The sequence below is a fragment of the Diorhabda sublineata genome, chromosome 7 (assembly GCF_026230105.1).
Source record: "Diorhabda sublineata isolate icDioSubl1.1 chromosome 7, icDioSubl1.1, whole genome shotgun sequence".
NCBI lineage: Eukaryota > Metazoa > Arthropoda > Insecta > Coleoptera > Chrysomelidae > Diorhabda > Diorhabda sublineata.
The window spans coordinates 27,021,110-27,034,621 of record NC_079480.1 but is presented as its reverse complement, the minus strand read 5'-3'; the positions used below and the strand labels follow the sequence as shown (position 1 = coordinate 27,034,621).

Below are 13,512 nucleotides of genomic sequence, written 5' to 3'. Positions count from 1 at the left end.
AACAACCAAAATGTCAAATTCTATCTCACAAAAATTTGAGTTTTAGTCACCTTGGGGTCGATACCGTTTTCATTGAAGATTGAACCATCAAATTCAATGACGCCAATAATTTTAGCACCTGCTCTGTGTAGATACCTCATTGTATGCAACCCAACATTACCAAATCCTTGGATAATGACTGTTTTTCCTTTTAAACCTGTGGATAAACCGCACATCTTCATATAGCTTTCTTCATTGATAAAATTTTCGATACCTAATAAAACGTAAAACATGTTCAATAAACAATTGGATGAGACAATTTTTTTATGATTACTAACCGTGGAAGACTCCACGACCTGTTGCGGAAACACGTCCGTGTATACCACCCTGGTTAATTGGTTTGCCTGTGGTACAAGCATGACTATTGATATCTTGGTAACCGATTGTTTTGGCGTAGGTATCGGCCAACCAAGACATTTCTCTTTCGCCAGTACCCATATCGGGTGCAGGTACGTCAATACTGGGTCCTGTAATTAAAATCAACCGTTTATATCTAGCAGATTAGTGTACAAATTTTTGAATCAACTTAAAAATTCGGAGCACATCATCAGGGTATCTGTTAAAAATTGAAAATCGAATTCCCGTCTTTTTCCGGTTTTTCCAGGTTGGTTTTCACATTTTCTAGTCTAGCGCACACAACTTGTGTCGAATACGAAAGATCGTTCGAGGAGCGCACAAGAAAATTTGAATAATTATTATCACTAAGACAAAATGAAAAACCCTCAGCAACATCTAAGATTTCCAAAAACGAGCAAATATAAAAAAACGCAGAGTTCTGTGTCAGGAGATGCACAGTGTCCTCCTATATGCGACACCAGTCTGGACAGATATAACCAAAATCGAAAAGAATAGAACTAAACTAATACTGGCTCAAAGATGTGGACTTCTTAGAGTCACATCCGCTTATCGAACTGTCTCAGCAGAGGCGGCACAGGTCATATCGGGATTTCCCCCAATTGACCTGATGCTTGCCGAGAGATGCTTCCTACAGAAAATGGGGGGTAGTCTGACCGACAACAGGAGGATGGCGAGGGAAAGAACGAATGCGAAGTGGCAGGAGACTAAAGCGCAGTGGACAAATTTCGTTACGCAGGTTCTTACAAGACATGGATCGTTCAGAACCTACACACATAGAATCAATAAGACAACCAGCGATCTAAGTGCCACGTATGGCATTGGGGACGACCCAGGACATATTCTGTATGAATGTGAACGATGTAATAGGGAGAGAAACGTACTGAAGGACGAAATAGGTAAATTACCGACAATAGACAAGATCGTCCCATATATGATAGAGAGTGAAAGGAAATGGAAGAGAATTGATGCCTATATGAGGAGAGTGATGAACAGAAAGGAAAAAGACAGACAGGAGAACGGGTAAGACAGGTTAAGATCTGGTTAGGTTAGGTTAATCTGGGAAGTACACTGATAGTATGGCAGATTTGTAGAAGAGGGTGCTTTAGTCAGGTGAAAATCCCACAACAAACTCACAGTATTGCACAGCCCGCTGTGAGAAAGGCATTAGCTTCCACCTCCCTACCTCAAAGGGCAAAAAATGGTTAGGTTAGGTTACCTAGATAAGAGTATAATACAAAATCCCGTTTATAATTTGTTTGACTACGACTATAATCACATTAATGAGAAAGTATTAACTATTTGTTACTCTGTTGTTAACTCTTTTATAATTTTCTATTTTATTTACGGTAATAAACATCCTATATAATCTGAACGCTCGATGCACGCATTCGCATAAGCTTGTACAAGGTATCTCAAAAGAAAGTTTATATTAAAAAAACAATTCTAAGAAAAATAAGTAGTTTATTGAAAAAATGATTGTTAAGTATTAAAATACATTTCTTTGGAATTTATTTTTCATAAACAACATCGCCCATTTGTAAACAGTTGCGCCAGCGGTATTCATTTAATCGAACACTAAAATTGGCTTTGATGGTTGCCATTTCGTGATTTGAGACTCGAATTACAAGCCAAATGCATATTTTTTTATATATTGATAATTTTTAGATTTTTTTCCATATTTATCTGTAGCCCGCATATTTTAACTTATTTTAATTGATAATACATTACTCAATAAGTCGTGTGACTGACACATAGATGGCACTGCCATCGTCTAATCCATATGACGTTTATGAAGCACAATTTTCAAAAGACTATGTGTTAGAAAAAACTGACAGCCAATGCAGTGATGCTACTTTTGTTATTTTCAAAACAATTTCGTTCGTTGATTTATCATTACTTCTTGTTGAAGGAAAATACTACACAAGCCTCACAACGGCTTCAAAAGTGTTATCCGGACATGCAAAATTTGAGGATCGGCAACTATACTCAAATTCTTCTACCAAAGTTATAGAAAATCACATAGTAAAAAGACTATGTATAAAATTTCATGACATTTCGATTAGTCAAAAAAAAGTGACAGCCATTTAAGTGAAGCTACTTTTGTAGTTTATCAGGACTCTGCTCGATCGAAAAGAACAATTTTTTATCGATTTGCTGAATTTAAACGTGGTCATGCATGAACATTTGACCATGAGAAAGCTTTTTTCAAAGTGGTTGCCACATTTATTCATAGTCGATCAAAAACAACGTTTTGATGAATCGAAGCAGTTTTTGGGCATGTTTACATGTAATAAATAAAATTTTTTGCGATCATCCGAGTGGACTGCAACCATGAACCACGTCCGAAGCCTACAAGGGCACAACAGTCAGCTGGGAAGGTCATGGCTTCAGTATTTTGGGCATGGAATATTGTTCATCGATTAAAACAAATTCATTGGATGTATCAGATTCAAAAACATATTCGTAAAAAATTTCAATAGAATTTTGCCAGTAGTTGCGGCAAAATCGTAAAAAAACGTGTATAATTTATTTTCAACCCCCTTTATCTTGAATACGGATGGCGTTACGAAAATTTTTTACTGAGCAAACCCCAACTATTTTTCAGTTTTCTATCTAACCATACCTTTTTTTGAATACTGTATAACCAGTATGACACAATGTTCTTAACATACCTTATGAAAAAATAGAACATTTTTGAAAAGATTGCATTTTTTCACATTCAGCAGTTTAGATCTTATAAGTAGATTATTAGTTTTATTTATGAGTATCCACCCGATATTACGAAAATATTCAAAAAGTCAAAAATAGACAATAGGCGAAGAAAACGACTTCACTTATTGATTTAGTTGGTTTCACCTTCGTTGCATATTTGACTTACATTGTTGCTTACTTCGAGATTTTATTGCAAATGTTGTCAAAAAAATTTCGTGTCTTAGTAATACGATTTGATTTGAGTTTGAACAATTTATTGTTAGACTAGACAAAGCAATTATCAATCAAGGATGTTTTCAACTGGTACCTATGTGTTATTTTTATCACATACTCGTAAAACTGACTTAACACGATTAGAAACGGAATATACCACCGACTAATATATTTTTAGAACGTTGCAACACCTGTTTTTACTGCCTTTGTTTAATTTCAATCACATTAAATACGAGCCCTGTCTCAATGAAGTCGGCCCAGCTCTTCAAAACATGATATTGGTGAAATTATTATAAAGCAAATTAAAATTTAACTCTTAATATAATATTTTTGGTTTCTTAAAATGTTTATCGACATAAAACAAAACCGATGAGGACTATTTTCAAATTATACATTCTATAGGGAAAGATGGGAAAGTTTAAATGCACATCAAACCAATTGTTTAGAGCAGCGTTGTCCAACTGGCGGCCCGCGATGCCATTCGTTGTGGCCCGCGAAATGTTTTACGGAGAGGATTATATTTTCTTTATCCTTACATACCTTACAACATGAAAATGCCGTGTCGCTTGAGCTAGCAAAGGCAAAAAAACCTTTTACTGATGGCAATTTAATTAAAAAATGTGCCGTTGAAAAGGCCAAAGCTTTTGAAGATTCTAGAATGGCGGAGAAATTTCAATCAGTGCCACTTTCACATCAAACCATACAAAGAAGGATAGTTGCTATGGGTGAGCAAGTAGAAAAATCTATGCTTAGCCTAGTTAAAAAAAGTTCATATTTCTCAATTTGACTGGATGAAAGCACTGATCAATCAGATGTTAGTCAGCTCCTAATATTTGTGCGTACAACTTTCGACGATTTTACCAGTAAAGAGGAGTTATTTGATATCTGCCCTCTTTATGGAACGACTAAAGGAAAAGACATCTATGAGGCTGTGAAGAAAGCAGTTGATAGAATTGGAGGTTTCGATAAATGTTCAGCCATAGCAACAGACGGGGCCCTATCAATGACAGGTGAAAAAACTGGATTAGTGGGTCTGCTTCGAGAGAATGGTGTTACTTGTCCTGCAATCTATTGTATTATACATCAGGGAGCTTTATGTGGAAAATCAGTTTTTCAAACCGTGAGTAAGATTATAAATAAGATTAGAGCTGGAAATCGATCCCTTCTACACAGGCAACTTAGGCAGTTTTTAGTGGAAACAGAGGCTGAGTATGGAGACTTGCTAATGTACAACCATGTAAGGTGGCTGAGTGCAGGAAAGTGCATGGAACGGTTTTTTGCCATAAGAAAGGAAATCCCTGCATTCCTCAATGAATACGTTTCATCGGACACAACTGAACTGGAAAGAAAGCTTAAGGATCCAGAATTCTTAAGACAGTTAGCATTTTTAACAGATCTGACTAATCATCTTAACAGTTTATACTTGAGTCTTCAAGGAAGAAACCAGACGGTTTCAGATTTAATCGGAAAAATAAACGGATTTCGGAATAAGCTGAGCGTGTTTAAACATGCTTTGGAAAAGAACAACCTGACATACTTCCCTAGCTGTCTGCAACTAGCAGAAGAATTCAATAGTGAGGAAAATATTGAGTTTTCATGCTGCAGTTCACATATTCAACAAGTTATTGATGAATTCAATACAAGATTTGAAGAAATCGAAAGTCTCAAAAGCAGTTTACTGCTTTATAATAATCCTTTCGGAGCAATCATTGAAGATCAACCACCCGACAAACAAATTGAGTTATGTGACCTTCAAGCTGACATGTTCCTAATCACCAGACAAGAAAGGGGACCTGAATTTTTCAAATTACTGTCTGAAGATAAATTTACAAATCTGCGAGATTTTGGACTGAAGATTACATCAATGTTCGGAAGCACATATATATGTGAAAGTGCCGTTTCCTCCATGAAGTACATTAAAAACCCCAACAGAAGCAGCCTCACCGATTCTTCCTTGCGTCATCTCATGAGACTGTCTACAACTGAACTGGAGGTGGACATTTCCTCATTGGTGGATGAAGCCGATCGACCACAGTCTTCACATTAGATATAACTTTTTATTATTATTGCAATGTTTCTCTTAGCTCTCAAAAAAAATATTATAAATTTTCCATTCATTTAAAAAAACGTACTCGATGAGCAATAAAATATATAATACTCTTTTTTTGTTTTAATTATTTTTATACCTTACATTATTTTGTTATTACTTTAACAAAATTATTATATGGCCCGCAACCACATCAAAGGTTTTAGTTTTGGCCATTGGTGCCTTGCAAGTTAGACACCCTTGGTTTAAAGCAACTGTGATTGAAATAGTCATGATGGTTCGCCAAACTTCGTCCGAAGATGGCACTTTAAGAAGAAGATATATATTAGCATAGTTTTCGTTAATGGTTAGTAATTAGCAAAATTGACGTGAGAGACAACTTCAGTTGAATGGTCTATTCGATAAACGTAAAGTTTGTAAAACAAATCTTGATACCTTTTTGACGTTGCGAAGAAGCCGATTTTGACATTTTAATTAGTGTTTGATGCTTTGAAGTTATTGTTAATCTTGGTGTGTAGTAAAGCTGTTTCTGATAAAATAAGAGAAGGGTTAATCAATTCGCTTTTATAGTCTATTTTTATAAATGAGAGAGTATGATAATAATGAAGCAATAGGCGTATCACTTCATTGAATTCAGCCAATTCTGTAAATATTTTCTAACCACTCGGTTGTGGGCAGCAATTTTTCTAAATATCCTGCGTGATAACTCCATTACTATTATACAGTTCCAAACAAGAGAATCTCTAATTTGTAACAATCATTCTTTGACATCAGCATTCATGTCCTCTTGGTAGTCACCGGAACGAGTGGATTCAAAAGTCAGTAAACCACCTTTAAGCCGGGCGCAAGTTGAGTCGCAGTGCACACGTGCAGGGCAGCACAGCGCAAGGGAATGTATCTCGAGAAAACGAAGGTTTCAATTTAATTTTCATATAGTTCGGGTCACTTCTATTATATAATACTCGGTGGTTTCGCAGTGGTTCAATCAATTTTTTTTCACGTGATTCCATTTTCGGTAAACAGCTGTAGGCAACTAAGCGAGTGTGAAGCAGTTTCTGTGTGACATTCCCGAAAGTCACATTGGCCACGTCCGGTGCAGTACTGCCCCGCCTCTCAATTCGCGCGGTTCCATTAGACAACAGAAACTGTGCCTTAACGAAACCATTTGAACAGCCGATGTGTACTATTATAGTTTATTTCGGAAAAGTATAGAGTAATAAAATCTCATTAGATATGCAAAGCGACTTCAAAGTGACCCAACGAATATTTAAGCCACTTTCATAGTTTGGCATTGATTTTATTATAAAATTCTTTTCTTTTTATTAAGTGCAGGTAGTACCACCTGGGTTGGGGTCAATAAATGGGTTTAGCCTATTGTTATCCATTCACAGACACTGAAAATAGTGTGCCAAAGGCGTGCCGGTAAGATACTCGTAAAAAGGAATTAGGCAGAGAAGCAATAATAGAAGTTTAAACGGTACCTGTTAAACGCAAAACGTAGCTATATAATCTACTACCTAAGTAATCCCTACATAATATTTCCATATTGACACTTCAGGCCAGAAAACATACTTTTCCCAATTCTCTTACGTAATTACTTGAAATTTTAATATTACAAATAATACTATTTCAAGACCTACGCCTATGGCCGACACCGAAACTATAACAGTCTGCGCCCTTTTCCTGATGGTGGATTTAAAGCAGTAGATAAATTATTTAAAAAACTCCGTCTTCGACCTGTAACAGTTTCTTTTTCTTCTTTAGTTAGAACTAGGTCCTGTATTTTCATCAAAGGTTTGCCAGGAGTAGTTGGGATGCTGAGGACCAGCTTTCATACTACCTTATAGGTGGTCGTCCAGGAGGTCGAGTTGTGTCTGGTTTCTTTTCCTTTGCAATTTTTGCAACAGTTTGTAACAGTTTCATATTGCCAAAATTTATTTGGTGCATGTCCTTCTTTGATCCATGTTTCATTTAAATAAAATTTCAGTATTCTTTAGTTTCTCATTTATGTTATAGTTCTCAATTGTACAATATATTTTCTATCTATTAAAATAGAGTTTCTGGAACACTTTTCCAGCGAAAACCTATTTCTGTTAAAAGTTTTCATAGCGTGCTTTGACTCATTTCTGTGTAATCCTTATCATCTCGAAACATGGTAAAAATTTTGTTACTGTTGGATATACTAAGTTGGAATTTCTGGAACCGCGATATTCATACTGAATACACTGTTTTCACCACCACTACACCAACAGTTTACCAGTGTGTTCTGTACTGTTGGAAATTCTTTTCTAACGAAAAACGCGTGCACTTTCCTTCGAGGTCTTTCTTACAACTAAACACCAACGGCAAACGGAAAATTAAGTTTATGAATCGGCCTTAACTCTTGATCATATTGGAATAAAATAAGTCTTCTCAAAAAATATTTTTTAAACTTTAAAATTAACAGTGAAAGAATTAAGAGGTTTAGCATTGAAATAGGTACAGAAAAATATCAGCATATGAGAAAGTAATACGGAAAATAAGGCTAGAAAAAAGAAAACAAATAAATGGAGGATATTTCAAAAATAATCATGGTGAAGTAGATGACGGAGTATTTAATATTGAATTACGTGACAATACAATTGTATGTGAAACTTTGTCTATTTTCTATTGATAAATAACGAAAATTTGAAGGCATAAGTTTAGAAACATCCTGTATATAACTGATATGTTTGAATTACTCATTTCGTGCACCTGACCTTGGATCATCGCCAAGACGCATCTCGCTCCACGTTGAGTTATTCATGGCGTAATATTGTCGATTATGTGATGCTTTATCAGCAGAAACAGAGACAGAAATATCTCAGAATTGTTATTTAATAAGCTCGAAAAAACGGTGTAGATTGTAATTAAAAATTAAGAAAGTAATATTTTTATTGTAATTTACGATCTCATAAAAAATAGCATATGCAAGACTTGGGTTGTTTGGTTGGTTAGCTTATTCTTCGTCTTATTCTGAAAATGATAACTTATAACAAGATCTATTATAAGTTGGTGAAAAATTTAACCACGTTGTCTTTAGTGTCTTTAGATATCTTTTGATTATCAAAATACATATTTTGGTAAAGAATGAAATTAAATCGAAATATCAAAAAATTTTATTAGAAAAATCCTTTTTAAAAGAGACCTAAAATATGGTAATAAATTATTTTTGTGTTGAGATACTTTTTGGACATACGGTATAATATAAAAATGTTATACAATATACAGATTTCGTAGACCTAATTTCCAAATACTTTTTACAGACAAACCAAACCGCCAATATTCCGAACTAAGTAGCAATCTTTGGTGAAGTAAGGTTTTGTCTTTTGTCTCTTAATTGCATGTCTCTGGTCTTGAACTTCTACAAGGAATTTTTAAATTATTTCTAATGATTTGTTGCGCTTTTAGTCCAGGCACTGGATGGAGTGAAGTATACAAAATGTGAGGATCGGCAACTATGCTCAAATTCTTCTACCTGAGACCCAAAATAATAGAAAATCACATGTTGCCGGAAGCTATGGTCCTACAAACAATGATGACGGTTGACATTCTTGACGTTCAATTGCGGTGGTTAATACAGAACACATCAAAAAAGTCCGCAAATTGGTTATATCTAATCGAAAATTCAAATGGCGTGGGACATCTGAGGCAATTATGCATGAACATTTGACCATGAGAAAGCTTTTTTTCAAAGTGGGTGCCGCGTTTACTCACAGTTGATCAAAAACAACGTGTTGATGATTCAGAGCAGTGTTTGGACGGGTTTACACGTAATAAATCAGATTTTTTCGTCGAATTGTCACAATGGATGAAACATGAATCCATCCTTCACTCCGGAATCAAAACGATCATCATCTGAGTGGACTTCGACCGGTGAACCACGTCCGAAGCGTCCAAAGGCAGATAGGCAGGTTATGGCTTCACTATTTTAGTATTATCTCCAATGTATCGTTTAAATGCAAAAATCAAGTAAAAACGGCCTTATAAGTCGAAAAAAACACACTATTTTACCAAAAAAATGAACCGATTCACAAGTTGATGGCAACGATGGTTGAATGTTGAAAAGTTTTTTGATGTTGAGTTTTTTGTTAGTGTGTTTTATCTAAATAAATGCACAGACAATATCACTACAAGTGATAAATGTGGAGGAATGAAAACTAAACGGATTATCGTGTTGGTTTTGTGTATTCAAAAAGCAGCAGATCGCAGAAAAGATGATATTAGTAAGAAAATAGAGAGTCATACTGACTTACTGAACACAATTGTTCCTGGTATCGAGCTTGTATTGCAACTTATATTAGTGAAAAGAAATTAAGGCGTCAAGAATTAGCATTACTAAAGCAAGAGAATGCCTCTACTTCCATCTCTTCCTCAGTACCAAGTGAATTAAAATTTGATACAAATAAGAAATGTTTAATTTGTGCTAAACAATCAAGAAATAAGAACAAAACTTGGCACTTGCGAACAACCAGCTGATTTAAATGCAATTGAAGTGAGGTATCATGAACATAGTTATCGGGATTATCTACGACAACTAAGAAATTCTGAAAATCCAACAGGCAAACCTTCAAGTAAAATACCCCATGGCATTCTTATAGAATCCAAACAATCGAACAACTGGAAGAATTGGAAAACATTTGCGCCTATCACTTTTCAAAAAAAAAACGAATGAAGAACTTCCGTATAAGTTAATTTCCAAAAATATCGGTTTCGGTTCAAATTTATTAAAAATTATTTGCACATCAGATGCTCTACATTTATATTTATAAACATATGTATAGGTGAATGATGACCAAACTCAACTACACCCTATTGATTACAACTTCTTTGGCAGCCAATTGTAAGTCAATGACTTGCTCTTGTAAGGAATTACATATCGATTGTATTGGACTATCTTTAATCAAAAGAATCAATTGGATATTCTCATTAAGTCTATTCACTAGATGTTTAAGGGGGAGAAGTGTAAAAAAAATGGACCAATACCACTGACTGGCGACATTCGGAATCATAATCTGCATGCTTTTCTAAATTCAAAACCATATAACGAATGCGGTCCTCACATTTTGCATACTCAACTCCATCCAGCGCCCGATCTATTGTAGATGCAGAAAATATAACAACAAAGAAAGAAAAGGCTACCGCTATCTAACCACAGGTAAAAATTGAGATTATATATTACGATTCCATCAATGCTTTGTTAGAAATAGTTAAAAGCCAAAATATTGATTCTGGCGAAGAAAGAAACTTAACATTAGAAACATTTTTTTCATAGCCTAGAACCGTCATTATTTTTCAATTGTATTAGGAATTCAGATCAATAATCAATATGACATAGTTGAAGGACATAATAATAGTTTTAAAAATTAAACTATCGTTGACAATAGATTCTATTAATTATACAGGGTGTATAGCATAAAAACCGACACTGAGCAAAGGCTCAGCTAGTTTATTTATCTTTACCTAGTTGCATCCCTGAGGCCTCCAAACAGGAGCCAAAATATATACATCAAATTTGACAATTTATAGCCAGCTATTGACTTTATGGTAACAATGTTGAAAACATGTTTTTGGTTATTCAACTTTTCTAAAATGATATGAAAGGTTGAAAAATCAAATTTTTTAAATCAAGAAATCAGAAATATTCGATCACCTTCTACTTACCATTACCAATGTCTTTAACATTCTCATTCAGGGTACCAAGAGAATAAATTTTTTTGGAAATTTTGGGCGTTACTACATATTTTGAGATCCCCTATACACCTCTACTATGTGTATAAGTTCTTGTCGCATCAGTTTTAATATCTTTATAAAATATAGTTCAAAATTTTTAATAACTTTTCGACTTTGAGCAAATTCGTCGATCAAACTGATATAGTTTTTCTTAATTATAGAGATTATACACCAGTAATCCACGGGTAGTGAAAAACTGGGTCTGACAGCATTCCTTGATATTGAAGGAACATTCGACAATACTCCTTCCTTAGTACTCTGTCGAGTATTCGAGGGATATAGCATCGAAATACATCTGATAGGATGCTGTTCCAGCGCCAAGTATCAGTCGAATTAAAGCAAACTTGTCAAGTCGGTGGCGGCCAAGGGCTGTTCTAATGGCAGAGTTTTGTCTCCAATCATAATCATGTGGTGTCTGATCATTGATGACTCAATCGTAGACATAAACAAGGCAGGCTGACGAATTGGTTATTCTTTGCCTGGAACAGGACACTACTGCCCTACGAGACAACATGTCAAACTAGCCAAGGAAAAAGACTTGTGGTGTCACACCCATTGGCTAAAATTCAACATAAAAAACTGAGCTCCTTCTTTCAACCAGAAGGCGAAATATTAAATATTAGAATAAAGCAAGGTGAAGTTAGGCATGCTCTGACATGTAGAAGGTCTTCTGGTTTTGTTGAACAAAGGGCCTTTCACTGAAGATCCTACACTGGATATGCACTTTGGAGCCATCGTGTGGTGGTTCTTTACGAAGAAAGTAAAAACTAGACTGCAACTGGACAGAGTTCAGCGGTTCGTAAGCGTATGGTCCCACTTAGGATCCTTAAAGTCCTACTTGACTAACGATACAATTCGACGCCATGAGGACAGTATATAGGCTAAATATTCACAATGAATTGCACAATTTGAGTAACTGGCTATGCGAAAATATGGACGCAGACTGCAGAGGCATGTATGTATGTCCAATACTTTTAATAAGATTTCGACCGTTAACAATAAGGGCTTAGACAGTGGAGATCCGTAATCGGAAATAATGCAGCCACTTTGTACACGGTTGGCTCCAAGATGAACGGCTTCTGTGTAAGACACCCCAAAATAAATTTTTCTCTCTATGGGAACATTCTTCCAAGACGAAATCTGCTCAGACAGCAAAGCTGCCATAAAAGCCGTAGCGGCTAGGATGATGTGATCTAGGTATGTGCTGGAGTACAAAAAAGTCTTACAAGAACCGGTGAGTGATGGCTGCAACTTCAAAATCGTTTGGGTTCGGGCAACGACAAGGTTGATTTGCTCGCCCATCCGCCACGAATGGGCCCAGAAACCATTTCTGCATTTTTTACCAATCAACTATTACATTTAAACAGGCGCCTAATTCGATTGGTGACTGGCCTTCTAATCTGACACGGTCATATAAAACGTCACCTTCATATTATAGTTATCATGGACGATCCAGAATGACAATGAACAAACCTTAAAATTTGCCTAGTTAAAAGGTACAAGCCAAGGTGCCTGAACAGATTTTACGAGGGAATCGTTCTTTGATAGTTTTAATTGGGACAAGGCTGGGGTATCAAAAGTTCTATGTGCGCAGCGGTCCTTGCCCGCTCACTAGTTTAACTATGAACTAGTAATGCACGGATCAATGAAGAAAGAGTTATTTATATAAATGAACAGAGCTAGTCAGGCCTGAGAACCCAACGAAGAGATTAATGGAACAAAACAGCTCAAGCTGAATTGAATTGAATCCAAAATTTAGGGTTATATACATTATGAACCTAAAAAGTGATACTTTAGAACCTAGAAATTCGAAACCATGTTATTTCCACTACGGAAGGTTCAAATCCATTAATTGGGTTGGCGACAAAGTAATTTCGGTTTTGTAGTATAAAATAAACATTTTTTTTTAACAAAGAATAGATGTTAAACAATTGTATATTTTTCATTATGTTAATTTTGCCATCTTTCTTTCAACTTCATGATTCTGCGCTCATGAAATTTCTAGTCCTTATCAGAAAAAAAATGAGCCAGGTGCGATCGAAGGTCATCGTCATTTGTGAACGTTTAACTATTCTAAGAATTCTGCAAACTTCGAAATAAATGGTAATCGAATGGTGCCAGATCAGGGCTATATGGAGGATGTGGCATCACTTCCCAGTCAAGCTCCAATAGTTTCCCACAAATTTCCAAATATGTGTGAGGCCTTGCATTATCATGGTGCAACACCAAACCTTTCCGAAATGACAATTCTGGCCGTTTATCTTCGATTGCTTCATCCGGTTTCATTAATTTTTTATAGTAAACATCAGAATTCATCTTTTGGTTCCTTGAAAGCAGCTCAGAAAACACAACGCCTTTGTAATCTCACCAAACTCACAGCATGAGGGTTATTT

At 35.6% G+C, this 13,512-nt stretch overlaps 1 protein-coding gene across 2 annotated transcripts in view; it reads right to left on the bottom strand.

Moving 5' to 3' along the window:
• Positions 1-13,512, bottom strand: part of LOC130446509 (glutamate dehydrogenase, mitochondrial-like) — a 45,113-nt gene that overhangs the window by 14,840 nt on the left and 16,761 nt on the right. For both annotated transcript variants that reach the window (XM_056782818.1, XM_056782817.1), the window contains exons 3-4: positions 318-506; positions 51-253 (exon numbers count right to left, since the gene is read on the bottom strand). In XM_056782818.1, coding sequence (XP_056638796.1) covers positions 51-253; positions 318-506 — 392 coding nt within the window. The remainder of the gene's footprint in view (positions 1-50; positions 254-317; positions 507-13,512) is intronic.